We start from the raw sequence: 18891 nt of genomic DNA on the forward strand, positions 1-18891 counted from the left end.
ATGGCCTCCGGAAAAACCCCACAATTAAGCAAAGAAATTGCCCAGCTCAAATACACAGGTAATTAATTTAATTTAATTAAAAAATTCTAATTAAGTATAATAATAATAATAATAATAATACACCCACCTTCGTAAGCTGTTGCAACAATTTTAAAAAATCCAAACTAAATTCAATAATAATAATAATAATAACACGAGTACGTCATTAAATTTATTGTTTAAAAGGAAAAAAATTTATTTTAACCTAAATCCTCCTTTTTTTTTATGTATAATAACAATTATGCATAATTTTAAGATTAACTCCCCCCCCCCAAGATTAAAAAAAAATTTTTTTTTGTTTGCCTTCGTGCTTTTTCCCTTTTTTTATTACTACAATCATGAACACAGCTGACGACGGGAAAATCGTTAAAAGATCTGAAGGTGGCAGGGAACACAATAAGGGATGAAAAATATTGACTTTATGATTTATGACACTTTGAAATAAAATTTTTTACGAGAAAAACGTTGAAGAAAATTTTTTTTTTTTTCGATTATAATTTTAATAAGAGTAATTTTCCGAACTGTAAAAAAAAAAAAAAAATTCGTCTTGTTGCCTCATTTAAATTTTTTTATTTTTTTCAAACGTAATTTATACGGCCGTCAAGTAAAATAAAGTAAAGTAAAAAAAAAATCCATTTTTTTCATTTTTTTAAATGGAAATAAATGTTTTCGGTTAAATCCAGATTAATTTTCACTTTAGTTTATTTTTCCTCCCCCATTTTGGTTTTTTTCTTAATCTTCTAATTTTTTTTTTTTTCCCACCGAAATAAGAAAATTTTATTTTTTTTTTTTACTTTTGAACAAAATTAATGATTTTTTTTTTTTTTTTTTTTGAATTATTTTTCAAAAATCTCGATTCAATTTCCTTGTCGGATAACCAAAAAGGAAATAGATTTGTAATAAAATGATAATAGAATGAATGAATGAATGGATGAGGGAAAAAGTTAAAAAAACCGTAAATAAATTTTCTTTTTTTTTTTTCTTAACGTAAATCTCTTTGTTTTTTTTTATCATATCTACCAAAAGTCGTCATCATCATACTACGTATGTTCATTCTTTTAGAATTAGGGTGAGGGAAACAAAACGATAGATACTCTAAAATAAACGAATGGATTTCCGGTTTTCCCGTTCGAAAAGGAAATTACAAATGTAATCTTTTAGAAAATTAGTCACTTAGATAAAGCTTATTCGAATAAAAAAAAAAATTTATTATTATTATTATTATTATTTACAATAGAAAAAAAATTTAAAAAAAAAAAAAAAAACGTCATTCGTTTTCCCTCTTGATAAGATTTAATCTCGGATATAAAAAAAAAAAGAAAAAGATTTTCCAGAAAATAAATTTTAATTTTGATATCGTTCAGAAAATTATACATTTTTAATTTCATGTTACTCGAAATGAAATAAATTTTATTCAATTTTCGAAAAAACTTGATTCGTAGCAAAACAATTTCAGTGTGATTAATGGCGTAATAAAATGAAAACAATTTTTTATAATGGGGCACAACATTTTACTCCGTAAATATTTTTGTTTGGAAAATTCAAAACAGATGCTTTCATCATTCGTACCCTCAATATTTGAAATATTTTTCCAGAAAGAAAACGGTTAAATTACAAAATTCCTTCATACGAACGCGGGGGATGAGAATAACAAACAATAATAATAATAATAATAATAAATTTTTTCTTTTTTTTTTTTTTAAAATTTTTCATTAAAACATTTTCATACCATGTAAAAAAAATTAAAATAAAAAAAAAACGCTTGTAATAACTTATTGATATTTTTAATAAATATTAACCCCAGCAAAAATTGAACACATTATTAATAGCAAAATTTGTCAAAATTAATTTTTACCAAAGCATTTTAATTAATGATTAAATAATTTTTTTTAAAAAAAAAAGTGGAAGAAGAAAAATTCGACCCCTAATTTTTTTTTTTGCTAAAGGAAAGAAAAGGGAGTTTTTGTTGTTGTTGTTGTTGCAACAGCTTCCTAAAAAAGGGTGTTTCTCTCACTTGACAATCTGTGTTTGAGAGATATAAACTGGAGCTTAAGAGTCTCCAAAGAAAAAAGATGCGGTGGGAAATATATCCACTTGATAAGGGTAAATAGACATTTTCCATCTGAATATTTTTTTTTTCTTTTTTTTTTTATTAATTCAACTTTTTTCTCTATCTTTTTTTTTCGGGGGGGGAGGGTTATCATTTAATTTCTTTTCGTATTTTCTTTAAAAAAAATTCAATTCGTCGCGATTAATTACGCGGGAAAAATTCGAATGAGTCTTTCATAACGAAACTTATTGTTTACTTACGACACTCCAACTAATAAATTAATGACGTATCAATTTTTTTTTTTTTTTTTCTAGATTTATTTCCCTACGTCGAAAACGATGCAGTCACAAAAGAATTTCTACAAAAGCTTTTTGAAATTCTTTTCATATTCATTAAAGAAACAAACGACAGAGACATGAAAGTTTTAAATTTTAAACATCCCGAAGAAATGTTTAAAAATTTAGATTTGGAAATTCCAAATAATGGTAAATCATTACAAACACTTTTGGACGATTGTCACACGACATTAAAAAATCAAGTAAGAACGGGTAAGTTGACTTTTCTTTTGCCACGTTTTTTTTAAATTTGTAATGAAAGAAAAAAAGAAAAAAAGATTTTCCCACGTCTGCGCGTAATCGTAACAATTACTTAAAAAAAAAGAAAAAAAAAAAAGAAAAAGATTTTCTATAATATAAACTCTATCATTCTACCCTATTTTTTTCTTTTTCCCATTGAATGTGACAAGACAAATCCTTGCAAGGATAATAGTTAAATAAGAAATATAGTAAAAATATTATAGACTGACAAGAATATAACACTCTCAGTCAGTCTAGGGATGAAAAAAAAAAATACCATCAAGGAAAATCTTTAATATTTTTTTTTTTATATACGAATATTCCCTAACGGCAAAAAGACATTTGTAATGTTTTCAAAAAAGGAAAATTTTTAAAGAAAAAAAACTTGAAAAAAATTTTCCGTTGGAAAAACTGTGAAAAAAAATATTTAGAATCAAAATCTGCAATTGACAGCACTTACATTAGCCAATGAGCACTCAACCAAAAACATATTTTCTCAACCGTAATTACACTCAAGGATTACATGTCTCAATCTAATGGATTTTGAATTAACTGAAACTTTTTTGTAAAGAGTTTTTTTTTTTTTTTTTTATGCGTGCGAGATATGTAGGGGCGCGCCTTGCTTACCATCCCTTTCCCATTTTGGGGTTAAAATTAAAAAAAAAAAATTAAAAAAAACTCACCGAATATAAAATCACGTATTGTAATAATTTCAATTCGACGTAGTAAAATTTCATCCATGTTCAATGACGTCAGATCTTTTTTTTAATAATTCCTCCCCCCCGAACGATGATGATGATGATGATGATAAATCTAAAAAAAAAAAAGAAAAGAGAAAATTAAAATTTTTTTTACAGAGGAAAAGAATTTTTTTATTTTCTTTTTCTCTCTCTCCCCTTCCCTCTCCCCACCCCGTCCTCCAACCCCCATTTCTCATACTAGAAATTTCAAAAAGTCGATTCTGTGTGTTATACTTATCGGTTTGTAATAACGGAGTTATTTGATAAATGGTCGTCTGGAGGGGGATTTAAAATAATTAAAATAACGGGGAACATATGGGTTTTAGAGGGTAATTCCAGAGGGATGCCTTTTGTTAAATTGTTTTCCTTTTTTTTTTTTTTTTTTTTTTTTTATTATAAATCTAACCTTCAACGCAAAAATTAGTGCCTATTTTATTTTTTTTTTAAACTCCACCCCATCCCCTTTACTTTTTTCGTAATAAATTTTTTTAATTTGATTTAAATTAAAATTTTACTTTTTTTTGTTTTCCACAAAAAAAATTGTATATTTTGTGAAATGATAATAATAAATTCACCACGTGTGCACGTGGAAATTTAGTTATTGTTGTCAAACCATAATTAAATCATTTTTTGAAACGTTTATTAATAACATTGTGGAAAGTCACGTGCATGGAGAGTAACTTAATAACAAATGTGTGAATAGACCTTGTTAAAGTTTTCTTTACTTTTTCTATTATTAAATTTTTTTTTTTTTTTCCAACATAACATTTTACTTTCCTTTATTTTCTCGTATTTAAAAACAACAACAAAAATTATTATTATTATTATTATTAGGGTTTCGAGTTATTTTAGTTATCAGAAAACAACAACAACAACATTTAAAAAAAAAAAAAAAGACAATTTAAATTCACAATAAGAAAAAAAACAAGAGTAATTTTTAGTAATAATAATAATTATTATTGTTTCGAATTATGTTTTTATGTTATTTAAATAATTCATTGTTATTTTTTGTTTCTAAAATTTTCTTTTTTATGAAAAAGAATTGCAACGTTCCCGTGAATTTTTTTAAAAAGAAAACAGGTTTAAATTTAATGTTAAAATAAATTAAATGTGTGGTGAAATTTTTTTTTTTTTTTTTATTATGTAATTTTCAATAGGGTAGTGAAAGCCTTTAACTATTCTTATATACAAAATAACCCTTATTAATGGCAGGGCTTCGGTTGAAAACTCCCGGGAATTAATTTTTTTCTCCCCCAATCTTCTTTGGACAAGCTGCTCTTCCTGTGAGATAATCTGGATTTCAGCCCTTAAAGTATATTGCACTTTACTTTTGGAATGGGCCTTGATGATCGAACAACACTGGAATGTTCTTTTTTTTTTTTTTTTTATCTTAACCCCTAAATCTATTATCCCTTTTCATTTTTTTATATCTAACTGAAAATTATTTTTCTTTCATAATAATAATAATAATAATAATAATAATAATAAAATATTGAAAGGAAATAATATTTTGATATATCTATATAAAATATCTAAAGTTAAAAATGACGTTTTCCAAGTGATAATGACACTCCTACCAACCATTTTTTTTTTTTTTTATCATTTTTTTTTTTTTTTTTATTCAACTAAATATTTTGGAGAACATGAGCTTTTCCGCATGTGAGCAATTCCTCCACATTTAAAAAGTTTTTTTCCTTTTCACATTGAAAATCTCTTTTAAATTTTCCATTTTGCGATTGTGGTTTTCAATACATTCGCAATATTCGAAATTATTTCCGTTTTTTCTTTTCACTTTATCTAATTTTTAGTTGTTAAGTTGGCAGCCACATTTCATTCATTTTCCTTTTTTAAGATCTGTTTCATCATTTTTCTCTACAATTTTATAACGTAACTTTTATTCAACTAACGACGTTATTTTCCGTATTTGATAATAATTGATAATAATAAAAAAACGAGCATTGTCATTATTATTTACCAATCGAAAATTTCTTCCAGAAAAAAAAAAAAGGTTGATTTACGAATTTACAAGAGAGAGAGAGAGAGAGACATTAAAGACAGAAAATGATCTCAATCAACGTCACTTTCAGATTTACTTTAATCCTTAATCCATTGTCAGTCCAAACATGGAACAATTTTACGACTGACTACTTTCATCCCTCCCATACATGTATGCTGTGTCTTTTGAACCGTCAAATATGCTTTTTGGCATTTATGTTTTTAATGTCTTCTTTTCTTTTCCCTATCTTTTGTTGTTTGTTGTTTTTTTTTAATTTCATGTTTGTAAAGATTTGAATTAATTTCACAAAAAAAAATAAATAAATAAATAAAATTTGATAATAATTGATTTTATATCATTATAGATTTTTCCATTTCCTATTTCATTTATTTTAGCTGTATCCGGTTCTGTAATTGCATTCCTTGATTTTTCTTTCAAATTTAATCAAAATTTCAAGTTTTTTTTTTAAAAGGTTTATGAAAAATTCATTTCTTTCAATTTTCTGTACTTTTTTTATTTTATAAACAATAATTAAAAGTTTATTTGTTAATTACGCCCTTATAGGTCATCCAAGATTCTTCAATCAATTATCCTGCGGTTTAGATTTAGTATCAATGGCAGGTGAATGGCTCACTGCAACAGCTAATACAAACATGTTCACTTATGAAATCGCTCCCGTATTTATATTAATGGAAACTGTTGTCATGCGAAAAATGAGAGAAATTATTGGACCCGGATGGGAAAATGGAGATTCCATATTGGCTCCGGGTAAACACACTTCTTTAACCATATCCACAATTAAAAAATTAATTAAAACCTTTTATATTTATTTACGTTTTATTTTTAAAATTTCGATAGGAGGTTCGATATCCAACCTTTACGCTTTTTTGGCGGCAAGACATAAAATGTTTCCTTATTACAAGGAAAAAGGTTTATCTGCCATACCTGGCCAATTGGTCATGTACACCTCCAATCAATGTCATTATTCCATTAAAAGCTGCGCTTCCGTGTGTGGCTTGGGAACCGATCACTGCGTAGAAGTTCCTTCCGATGAAAGGTTTGTAAAATTTTTCACAAAATTAATTTTTTCCAAATCCTTTTTTTTTAAATTAAAATATTTTTGATTTTTAGAGGGCGAATGATTGTTTCCGAACTCGAGAGATTAATTATTGAAAGAAAGGCACAGGGCCATATACCATTTTTTGTTAACGCGACAGCAGGTACAACCGTATTAGGTGCTTTTGATCCAATCGATGAAATAGCAGACGTTTGTCAAAAGTATGGATGTTGGCTCCACGTAGATGTGAGTATATTCCTTCTTTTGAAAATAATAATAATAATAACTCCTTCGTCAAATACTAATATTTTTTTTTAAATAAATAGGCGGCTTGGGGAGGTGGATTACTACTTTCGAGAAAATACAGGTATCCAAGATTTCAAGGAGTCGAGAGGTAAGTAGCCTACTTAAACACAAATTATAAAATTTTTGAAATATTTATCATTATTTTTTCAATATAATTCGACCACCCGATTGTAATTAGCAACGAACCTTACAAAATTACGCTTGAAAAAATTTCTTTTTAATAAAAGAGAAATAAAAAAGAAGAAGAAAAGCTGCTGCGATCTTTTTAGGGTTGAAATTTATTAGAAAAAAAAAAAAAAAAAAAAATCTCCCAAACGCTAAAAGCTCAAACAGATTGACATATTTCACAGCTGCTCATGATTAAAGATGGGAACCTAAGCACGTGGCACTAGAAAATAAATTTTTTTTTATATAAAACATGATTTTTCAATTTAAAAAAAAAAAAAAAGAACAAAAGAACTCGCACCTTCTAACATTTAAATAAAATTTCATCGAAAAAAATATTTTTAACGCATTAAATTAATAAAAAATCAAATTATTTAAATATTAATAATAATAATAATAAGGGTAGTAGAAAAAGAAAAAAAATTAACTTTAAACACCTAATCTTTTACCTCAAGCCCCTCCCCTATAATATATATTTACCCTTGAAACCTTTTCAGTTTTTTTTTGTTGTGATTAATTAGTTACATTACAATTCAATTACTTCAATCAATGTAGATTAATTTAAACCCTTCTAATGTGTAAAACTTTTCTTTTTGTGTTTTTAACGATTTAAAACCATATCAAAAGTTAAACATGGGAAATTAATTATTGATTGATTGATTGATCGATTGATTTTTTTCTTAAATTAAAAAAAAAAAAATCGTTGTTTTGCAAACAACAACAACAACACTCAATTTTAAATTTAAGTAATTAATAATATTAGAAACAATTTAAAATAAATTATTGTCAAACTTTTACTTTGTTAAACTTTACAATTTTCTTTTTTTTTTTTTTTTTACTCAGTGAATAAAAACAAAGTTTTTCCGGAAGGGGGAAAAAGAAAAAACCGTATTTTTTTTTTTTTTTTGTTTGGAGGGGTAAAAACATATGACGCCCTTTTTTACCCGCCTTGCGGTCCCGGTGTTTTTTTTTTTTTTTTTTTTTTTTAAATGAACATAAAAGAAAATTCTGTTTAAAATGTTTAAAATGGTGGTGGAAAATTTTAACCGAACGTGATTTTCATCGTTGATTTTTTTTTTTTTTTTTTTTTTTTTTTTAATAAATACAATTTCGACTCATGATTCGTTTTGTGATATCCATTTTAATTAAATCGAACAATTTGAAAAAATTAATATTCAAACAAAATATAAAAGTTATATGTCGAATGACGTCATAAATAATTTTTTAATAATAATAATAATAATTAAATAAACGTTTTTTTAAAATATAGAAATATTTGATGACTTTAAAAAGCGAGTTTTGAAACGAAAAAAAAAAAAAATCTTTTGACACGACGAGGTGAAAAAGTGGTTTATGGGGTTTAAATATAAAGTGTGAAGAATACATTTTAAAAAAAAAACAAAAACTACCCCTCTAATTCAATCCCCTTATATAAACAATATGTTTTTTAACGATAGCAAATTTTATTTTTTAAACAAATATTTAAATGTATTCAAATAAACAAAAAACAAATTTATCGAATGTGTCCTAATCCTTAAAGTAAAAAAAAAAAAAAAAAAAAAAATATTTTTTCGAAACTGATCGATTTTTTTGTTTTTTACGAGGGGTGGGGGGTGGGGGAGGCGAAAGAAAAATTAATTTGAATATATATTAAAAAAAAAAAAAAAAAATTTTTTTTAATAACTTACCCCGATAGTAAAAATTACTTTTTGCAAATGTTTTGAATTTAAATGACTCCTCTATAGATTTCAACCCGCATGATTTTCACTAAATTTTAGGTAGGCTCGGCGCTTTTAAAATACGATACCTGAAATATGATACCTGATTAGTTTTGAAATGAGGGAAAATTTCTGTTTTTTCATTTAACCAAAAATTTCGTTTTATTCCATTTAAATTAAATGTTTAAAAGTAGGATACAATTTATTGGCAAATAAAAAATAAATGTTTTGTGATTTACAGAGCGGATTCATTGACTTGGAATCCTCATAAATTAATGGGAACTTTGCTTCAATGTTCTACGATTCATTTCAAAGAAGATGTGAGTTGATTTGTTTTTTTTTAATCATTCGTTTTTTTTAAAAAATTTATTGCAAATAAATAAATTTTTTGTTTAAAGGGACTTTTAATGAGTTGTAATAATATGAATGCCGCGTATTTATTCATGCAAGATAAATTGTACGATGTGAAATATGATACGGGAGATAAAGTAATACAATGTGGTCGACACAATGATATTTTTAAATTATGGCTTCAATGGCGTGCCAAGGTAAAACAAAATTATTTTTTTTTTGTAAACGACATCTTTTGTGAAAAATTTTTGTTTTACTAAATAGGGAGATGAAGGATTTGAAAAACACATGGATCGTTTAATGGAATTATCTGAATACATGGTTAAAAAAATCAAAGAAATGTCCGATAAGTATTATTTGATATTGGAACCTGAAATGGTTAACGTGAGCTTTTGGTACATACCACCAAGATTGCGTAACACTCCGCATACTCCAGAAAAAGAAAAATTACTCGGAGATGTGAGTTCATTTATTTTTTTTTTTAATAGCAGAACGAGTTACAAACTTTTCAGATATTTTCACTTTTTTTTTTTTTTTCTTATATAGCTGTGCCCGATTATCAAAGGAAGAATGATGCAAGCAGGTACATTAATGGTAGGATACCAACCAGATGATCGTCGTCCAAATTTTTTTCGAAATATAATATCGAGTGCTGCTGTTACAGAAAAAGACGTGGATTTTCTTTTACAAGAAATCGATCGTTTAGGTAGGGATCTGTAAGAATACAAAACCAAACAAAACACACATAAGTATTATTATTATTTTATTTACTTAAAAAAAATCCAACTTAAAAAGAATTTAAAATATATATTTTTAATATTATTATTTTCATTAAACAAAAAAAAAAAAAAAAACATACATCGATAAAGATTAGAAAAATTATTTTAAATAATTTTAGTATAAATGTTACCAAAATACCAAAAAAAAAAAAAAAATTTCACTCAAATGTTTTAAATCTAAAAAAAAAAAAGGGGAAAAAAACTTAAAATTATAATTAAAATAATAATAATAATAATAATTTATTATTATTATAGTTTTAAAAATCAAAGTAATAAGTGAGTATTTTATTGTTAATAATTAATCAAATTAATTACTTTGATTTTTATTATTATTATTATCATCATTAGTGATTTTCACACTCATTTAGATTTTAATAAGTCTGAAAATGTATATTTTCATATTTTGTAAAATTAATTTTCACATTAACAAACAAATTTATTTATTTAAAAATTATTTTGATGATAAAATTATTAATTTATAATAATGATCATCTCTTATGTTTTTTTTTATTTAAAAAAAAATCTAATTGTGAAAATCACTATTTTATGACAATTTTGTCCAACAAAGAATATCAGTTGAAAACATATGAAAAATTATTAATTATTAAGTGTTTTTGTTTTAATAAAAAAAAAGAATAAATATTTATATAAAATTATGGCTTGTTAAAAACTGTTATTGATATTATATATATATATATATATAAAATAATATAAGTATGTTTAAATATATATATATATATTGTTTTAGATGTTAAAAAATTATATGGCAAGATGTTAAATATTTAAATTAAATATTATGAGTTGGTCTATGACAGTAAAAAGAAATTATTATTATTATTATTATTAGAGTAATAAAAATAAAAGTATTTATTTGTTTATAAACATCTCAACACAGAGTTTTAATAATTATTATTATTATACTTTGTGTATGGGATTCCCAAAAAAAAAAATTATTATGATATGTTGATTTATATTGTTTTTTATTATTATTTTATTTAATTAATTGAAAATATATATATATATATACATAGAAATTTATTTATTTTTAGTATTGACTTAACGTTATATGAAATGTAAAAAAAAAAATTAGTTAAGAAGAGTTAAAATTTTTTTTAAAAAATTTACACAATAATTTAATTTTTTAATTTTTTTTTAATTATTAAAATTCAAACAAAAAATTATTATTATTATTTCTTTAAACCCGGTGTTTTTAATATATATTATTATTATTTTATGTAAAATTAATAACAATGAAAATAATTTTATCTCTTCTTAAGAAAAAAAAAAAAAATTAAGTGTGATTGATTGATCAATTATCCATAATTTTTTTTTTCCTTTTTTTTTTTTTTAATTTATTTAACTTAATATACAAAATATATTTTGTATATTAAATAAATATAATTAATATTATTATTTTTGAATGTTGGTTAAAAGCTATTTAAAAATGTGTAGCATGCAATAATTGTTGTTATATATATATATATTTATATATGCATTTGTATGCATATATATAATAAAATTTATTAAACCTTAGAAGGTTTAAGTATTATTATTATGTATTATATTATTTATTTATTTATTATTATTATCGTTTTGTTTTTAAAAATATTTTCAAGTTAAAAAATTAAAAAAAAGTTATTACCTTTTTAATGTAAAAGAATGCTGTGAGTACAATATATATTTTTAAAAAGTAAAACAAAAAAAAAAAATATAAAAAATTATCAGAATTATTAATTTAGCTTATGGGTTAGTGCTCAACATCAATTGCAGTATTTATTAAATCCTGTGTATATATATATATATTAATATATTAATATATTCGTCTATGAAGTTAATTGATTTTAATAATTATGTGTGTATAATATAATTAATAATAATAAAAAAATGCGTTATTATAAATGTATAATTAAGAGAGGAAAAAAAAGGAAAAATGTATGTGTTGAATATTTTTAATCTGCCAAATGAATTTTGTTAATCAATTATTATTATTAATTAATTTAATTTTTTTTGATTTATTTATTTTATATTTAATTTATTCTTTTATCATAAAAAATATGTAATGGAATCAATAAGTTTAAATTATTTGTTTTGATTGTTTTTTCATAACAATAACATAAATTGAATAAAAGAGTAAATAATATTGTATAATTAATAAATAAGTATGCATTAAAATATTATTTAATTTGCCATAATTGCTGGCTGTAAATGAATTTAAATTGTAAATAATTTATTATGTTGTATTATTTATTAATTTTTTTTTTTTTTTTTTTTTTAAATATGATTGATTTAATTTTGGCAGATTGAAAATTTAAAAACTGAACTGTTTAGATTATAAAAAAAAAAAAAGAAATTATGTGCTTCCAAATTTTGTGATATTAAGTATACACTTGATTTTGGTAAAAAGTTTATAATTTTTTATTTATTTATTTATATTGTGGTAATAAATACTCTTGTAATTTGAAAGAGCCAAATTTTTTAAGTTATTATTTTATATCTATTAAGTTATTATTATTTTTTATTAATATAGTTTTTTTTTTTTTTTAGAGTTCCAGGGCATCTAGTCAATACAAAAGATTTTTAGTTATAAATAATAACTAAAGATCAGTTTAAAAAAAAAAATTTGGCAATTGTAGGTGAAAGAGAGATAATAATAATAATAAGCTTGTTAATTTTTTTTTATTTTCAACTTTTTGTTTTTTTAAATTATTTATTTTTTATCATTTTTTTTGTTTTAGTATGTACAAGAAGTTGTAAAAACATAAGAGTGATGAAAAATTATTTTATTTTTTTTTTGAATAAATGTATAAATTTGTAACTTAAGCAATATTTAAAGAGGAACTCCGATCTGGTCAATTAATTTGAGGTAATAAAAAAATTTAAATATTATTACAATCAAATTTTTTTTTTTTTTTTTTAAAAAAAAGCAAATGAAAAGTACCATTAATTACTTTTTTGCTTTATTCTTTCTCTCTATATTAAAATAATTCTGAGTTCAATTACTTAAAATGTCTTCCATTAAAATTAATCGGATTCCTCTTTGAAAACAACAATCCAATGTCTTCCAAAACAATGTCAATGTATATTGATGTATTTATTATTAAATTGCAATTGATTAAGAAAAAACGTGAAATAATAATAATAATATTTAATAATTAATTAATAATATTATGTTCAATTATAAAAATAAAAATAAAAAATATTGGAAATTTAGTCAATAAAGTAGTTGATAAATCTAAACGTGTATGCCTAAAATTATTTAACAAATTTTACACGCCATCTTACTTATATTTATAAATATTAATATATATCCACTATAATTATTGTAAAATGGCTTTAATATAATAAAAAATCTTACCTGAAATCCAATAATTGTCCTCACCACAAATAAAAAACACCACTCGATTATTAACATTAACTTAAAACCGTTAGAAATATTTTCATTGGCTAATAATTTGATGCAAAATTTCAAACGGCAGCAAATGTTCTATTTTTAACGTGACGTCATAGCGCGATAGTCTATCACATGCTTAAATCATCGACATTTCTTGATAAATTTTTTTGAAAATGGAGCAACTAATTTATCAGTAAAAATTTTTTTAATTTGAAAATGTTATTTTCCGAAACCGAAATTTAAATTGACTTTGAATTTTTTCGTTATCATTATCGTTCACACAAAAAATTCATTAAGGCCGAATTGAATAATAAACTTGAAATGTTTTTGCAATTATCCTAGATAAGGCAAACAATTAATTATTTTATTTTTTTTTTAAATTTTTCATTTGGCTTCTCTACTTTCGAAACATGTCTAACTTGAAAGAAAATAAATTAAACGTTTTCCACAGCAAAACAATAAAATTTATTTATTTTTTCTCAAACAATCCAACATCAAATACCTCCTTCTGATATATTTCATTTAATTTTCAACTTTAATAAAAATTCAAATCAAAATTTCAATAAGGTATAAGAAAAGGAATTAATAAATAAATAAATAAAAATTTTTTTTTATATATTTTTTTTTTTTTTCAAATAATAGAAAATACTTTTCTTTTTTTTTTTTCTTTTTAAACGAGCAAAGTACTTATTAATTTTTTCCATTTTCCTATGAATAAAATACAGTTTAAACCATTCACGTATTAATTTATATTTATATTATACTAGCTTCTACCTAAAAAGTAAAAAAATAATTCCCAATTTAATTTGACACCTTTTAAAATATTATTCATTTATTATTATTATTATTATTATTATCATTACTACTATTGATTCCTTTATTTCCCTAAAATTTTTATTTTAAAATATTTCATCACGTTTTTAAATAATTGAATTTTATTTTTAAAAAAAAAAGAAATCTTTAAATTTCCTTCACAGTTCTTTCATAAATTTTTTTTTTTTTTTTTTTTTTCTATCAATCATTCGTGTATACAACATCAGGTTTATAATAATTTCCCATTTATTTAAATTTAAATTTAAAATTTCAATATTAGTACGCGATTATAAATAAAATAAAATAAAATTTCGATTTGGTTTTAACATAAAATAAAATAAAATTTATTTGTAACCCTATGTAAATAATATAATTTATATCAATTTTATTTTTTTTTGCAATTATACAACAAAAGTATTCAAAGGCGTTGTAATAAAATAATAATTGCGATTAAATTAAAAAAAAAAAAAATAATAATAATAATTTAAAGGAATTAAATCGAGTTTAAAAAAAAAAAAAAAATTTTTTTCTTTATTGCAACACACGGATCGATCCTTCTAAACGCATAAGGAATGATTAAAATCAATTTTTTTTTTTTTTTTTTTTTAACTTGACATCTTTCAAACATGAACTATTGGCTAATTAATTATGTGCCAATACCCTGAGTGAATGCCATTGTGTTAATTTAATAAAATTTATAAAAAAAAAATTATCACTTTTTGACTTATTTGCCCCAATATCCATCCATTCTAAGTGAATTTACAATATTTACTGTATTTGACTTCCTAATAAAATTTCTTTGCTCTTTGTTCCTGCTTATCTCTGCAAAAAAGAAAAAGAAAAAAGTGAATGAGTTAGCAATTATTTATTGCTTACCATCTTTTTTTTTTTTTTTTTTTTTAAGAATTTAACCTGAATGAAAGGAAATGTTTTGATATAAATTAAACTTGCCTGTAAATTGAATAACCCAACATTAATATAAGTTGAATAACTGAAAAAACTATAAACGTTGTTGCGGATAAACATGGAGGGCAGGTAGAATCCGAGCTAGACAACCTTTGAATAATAACAGTTAAACTTTGTTTAACATTATTGAGTCCCTCTCTCATTTCATTTACTACAGATGCCATATCATAACTGAAAAAAAAAATAATAATAATAAAAATAAAATTTTTTTCTTTGAATTAATAAAAAAAAAAAAAAAAAAAAACTTTCTTACCCAACTGACTGCACTTGAGCAGTTGGTTGTCTGGCTTGATTTTGCAAAATTATATCACTCTTAGAGTGTACCTCCCCTACAAAACCCCTAATTTCTCTGGCAACTTGAATAATTGCATTTTGGTTTTGCAAAACCATATCTACTTCGCGCCTATTTATGGTATCGATCATTTGAGGAGGAGTTCCAGGCGGAGACCCTTGCGGAACTAAAAAACATTTTACATTTCTTTTAATTTCATTACTCGTTATTTGTCTGATTGAAAATTAAGAAAAATTACTAACCAACTTGCATTGGTTGATGAGATATAAGACTAAGAGTTCTTTCTTGTCTACCGATAATTTCATCTAATTTTTTATGAAGGTCTTTAAGAACGTCAAAAACTTGGCTTTGAACTGAAAATATTTGTCGCAATTCTCTTTGATTGTCTGACTCGAAAAAGTCACCAAATTCATCCTTATCTTTTTTTGCGTCAGGATGTTCTCGTTGATAACTGGAAAAAGATAAAAAAAAAAATTTTTTTTTTTTTCTCAAACACTCATAATTTTATAATAAAATAAAAAAAAAAAAACGCACCTATCCCGTTGTTCCTGTAATTTTTTCTGATATTCTTGATATTCTTGATTTAATCTTTGCTGTTCTTCGACAGAAACTTTTTGAGCTGATGGTTGTTCATGACCAGGTGGATGTAATGAAGTTGTCAAGAAATGAATGACGTCGTGATCGTCTAATATTATAAATCAAAGTTATTTAAAATTTATTTTTTATTAATATTGAGGTGCATATAATATGTATAAACTCACCAGCAAGACCTCCAGTCGCAGCTGATAACCCAAAGTAACCCTCTTCAGGCAAATAAACATTTTCATATCGGAAGCACATTTCATAATCTTGGTCATTTGAAGTCATTCCATTATGGAATAAAACAGTTAAAACATTATTATAATATTCTATTTTGGCTTTTGTTGGGAAAGGTTTATTCCTGAAATCTCTCAAGCAACCTCCCAGCAGTTGAGATGATCCATCACTAAAAAAAAAAAAAATTATCGTAATGTATTCAAACATAATTATGCATAACGATTTTCCAGGGATATATTTTTTTTTTTTTCCATACTTTGCATGATCAAATTCTCTAGTTCCATCATTGACTACTGCCATGATGTAAGGATTATTATGTTTGTTATCGTTATCAAAAGAGTCAAACATAACACCCAACCCAACCCATTTATCAGATGATCCAAAAACAGTACCATCGTAGCTTCCTTTATTAGCAGTGTACCAAAATGCCTAAAAAATTATTTGAAACATTGAAACATTTTTCAAAATTAAAAAAAATAAATAAGGTAGGAAAAGAATGATTACATACGAGACCATCAGCTCCTAATCTTCCTCTTCCAGTAATTCGAAAAACTATTTCTACTTCCCACCATTTGAAATTTGTTTTGGATTTGGTCCAAATAGCTCCTTTTTGACTTTTTAAAGATGGAGCTATTCTGACATTATCAGATGAAGCGATGGCATCTAAAAAATTGATAATGAAGACATAATACCTTTAATTAAATCAATTATCAACTTATTGTTTTACATCATATTAAATACTAATAAAGTTTTATAAACCTTATAAACGTTTTATAACAAGATAATTAAATCAAACAATAATAAAAAAATCAATTTTACAATGGAATTATAAATAAAAGAGTAAATTTTTTAAAAACATACTTTAAACTTTTTTAAATTCAAGTACATTTAATTTAAAAAAAAAAAAAAAAAAAAAACTTGATGTCAACAAAAAATCGAATTTAATATTGACTTGTAAATGAAGGAAATGATATTTATTTAAATAAATATCTTAAAATAACATAAAAAATTTTTTACAATACCGTATAAAAATAAATAGTAATAAAAACACCGTTAAAAACAAAATTCTTTTAACACGTTTTCTTCACTGACGTGTCATAACAGACAACATATAAAGTTACTTACTTCCACCATATTCCCAAAAGGGAACTGATCCATCTTTTTGAGCAAGATAAGGAGGTTTAAAAGAATATTTATATTCAAATCTTCTATGTGGTAAAGTTCCAATAGTTCCAGATATTAATCCAAATATATAAATTGGTAATAAGTAAAATAACCACCTCACTTCGGCCGCCATAGCTCATAAATTTATATAATACGATTTGCTATCGTTTAATAAAACTTTATAACGGCAAATTATTTTTTAAAAAAGGAAACGAATTTCAATTCAAATATGGCGGAATTTTAAATCATTTCAAGCATAAATTTTTATTACCATGCGTTTAATAAATAAACGAATTATTATTATTTTTACGATATTTAATATCAATAAAAAAAAATTATTTATTTATTTTTGTTTTCGCTACAATTAATAAAATAAATTTATCTAATCTATAATCGATTAAAATAATAAATAAAAAATGTTTAAAAATAGATTAACGGTTATATACAATGCTAAAAAATGATGATGATGATGATGAGTAAATAAACGATGTGTCCTTTGTTAAAAAATTAAATTGTAAATGGAGTAAATAAATAAGAAATCCATTAATGATAAAAAAAAAAAAATTCAAAGAAATTGTATATATGTCATATAAATGTCTGGTCCACCTTGCCGGGGATTCTTTTAATACAAAAAAAAACACGTATAAGTTTAATATGTAAAAAAAAAAAACCACTTTCCAACATAATCCAAGGATGTTTACCACAACAATAAATACAAAATGGTATAATTCCATTTCGTGATAACGGGTTATTTAAATCCGTTAAAGATATCACTTTTTAGTTATTCGTCGATAAACTATCACGTACCTAAAAAAAAACTCTTTTCGAATTTTTTTTAATATTTGGATTCAGTTTAAATTCTAAGGCACCGAAAGTGGTACCAGTAAAATATGGTATTATTAATTAAATCAAATTTAAATTCTTTTAAAAATAATTTAGGTTTTTTAATAATTTTTTTTTATTTTTTAATTGTCGAATCGTTAAAATGGACTGAAGGAGGTAAATAATATTTTTTTTAAAGTTATTTTTTAGTGTCAGCGTACTCTTAGTAATAAAAAGTTAAAAAAAAAAATTTTTTCTATGTGTTCAACGTCATCAAACGTATAAATTTTATTTTATTTTTTTATTATTTTAAAATTTTGTTTTTTTTGGGGGGAAAAAGAATTCTCGATTTATAATTATAAATCTAGAAGTGTCTTGTATTATTATTATTTATTTATTTATTTTTTAAATTAAGAAACAAACACCAAAAAACTAAAATGGTGGTGAGATGGAGATGATGATGATGAATACCACCGATGTAAACAAAATAAATTTTCTGGTTTTTTTTTTTTTTTTTAAAACTAAAAGAAAAACAAATTATTAACCGTTAGTTATTAAAAAAAAATTTTTTAAAACTTAGTCATTTAATAAAAGAGATGAAAAAAAAAACGAGTTAAGATTATATTTTGTGTTAGAAAAAAAAAAAAAAAATTGTTCTGGAAAAAATATTTTCGCATATGGATGACATATTGATATTAAAACAATAAAAAATAATTAATTTTTATTTAAAAAACTAATTATTATTATTATTTATTTATTATTTTTTTATTCAAATTATTAATAAACGCCACGGTTATTGTACTATTATAATCATCATTATTATATAAGATGATGAAAAAAATTTTTTATTA

At 23.3% G+C, this 18891-nt stretch overlaps 3 protein-coding genes across 3 annotated transcripts in view; 2 read left to right on the forward strand and 1 right to left on the reverse strand.

Annotated features, from left to right (window-relative positions):
• Nucleotides 1–2111: 2111 nt before the first annotated feature.
• Phum_PHUM035540 (glutamate decarboxylase, putative) lies at nucleotides 2112–9717 on the forward strand (the record flags this gene model as incomplete). Its single annotated transcript, XM_002423042.1, has 10 exons — nucleotides 2112–2142; nucleotides 2404–2637; nucleotides 5965–6168; nucleotides 6259–6457; nucleotides 6562–6707; nucleotides 6797–6851; nucleotides 8888–8966; nucleotides 9045–9194; nucleotides 9262–9456; nucleotides 9544–9717. 10 exons carry the CDS (start codon nucleotides 2112–2114, stop codon nucleotides 9715–9717), a joined length of 1467 nt encoding a protein of 488 aa, XP_002423087.1.
• A 5048-nt stretch (nucleotides 9718–14765) lies between these two features.
• Nucleotides 14766–17351, reverse strand: Phum_PHUM035550 (ERGIC-53 protein precursor, putative; the record flags this gene model as incomplete). The annotated part of the gene is made up of 9 exons (XM_002423043.1): nucleotides 14766–14795; nucleotides 14928–15117; nucleotides 15209–15395; nucleotides 15481–15689; nucleotides 15773–15923; nucleotides 16000–16223; nucleotides 16311–16483; nucleotides 16563–16717; nucleotides 17180–17351. 9 exons carry the CDS (start codon nucleotides 17349–17351, stop codon nucleotides 14766–14768), a joined length of 1491 nt encoding a protein of 496 aa, XP_002423088.1.
• Nucleotides 17352–18636: 1285 nt separating this feature from the next.
• Nucleotides 18637–18891, forward strand: part of Phum_PHUM035560 (uncharacterized protein) — a gene marked incomplete at both ends in the record, with an annotated part of 2255 nt that continues 2000 nt past the window's right edge. Inside the window, one exon of the mRNA XM_002423044.1 lies at nucleotides 18637–18652. Within this exon, the coding sequence (XP_002423089.1) occupies nucleotides 18637–18652 (16 nt within the window). The remainder of the gene's footprint in view (nucleotides 18653–18891) is intronic.

Source organism: Pediculus humanus, genomic scaffold, assembly GCF_000006295.1.
Source record: "Pediculus humanus corporis 1103172107383 genomic scaffold, whole genome shotgun sequence".
NCBI classification, from domain to species: domain Eukaryota; kingdom Metazoa; phylum Arthropoda; class Insecta; order Psocodea; family Pediculidae; genus Pediculus; species Pediculus humanus.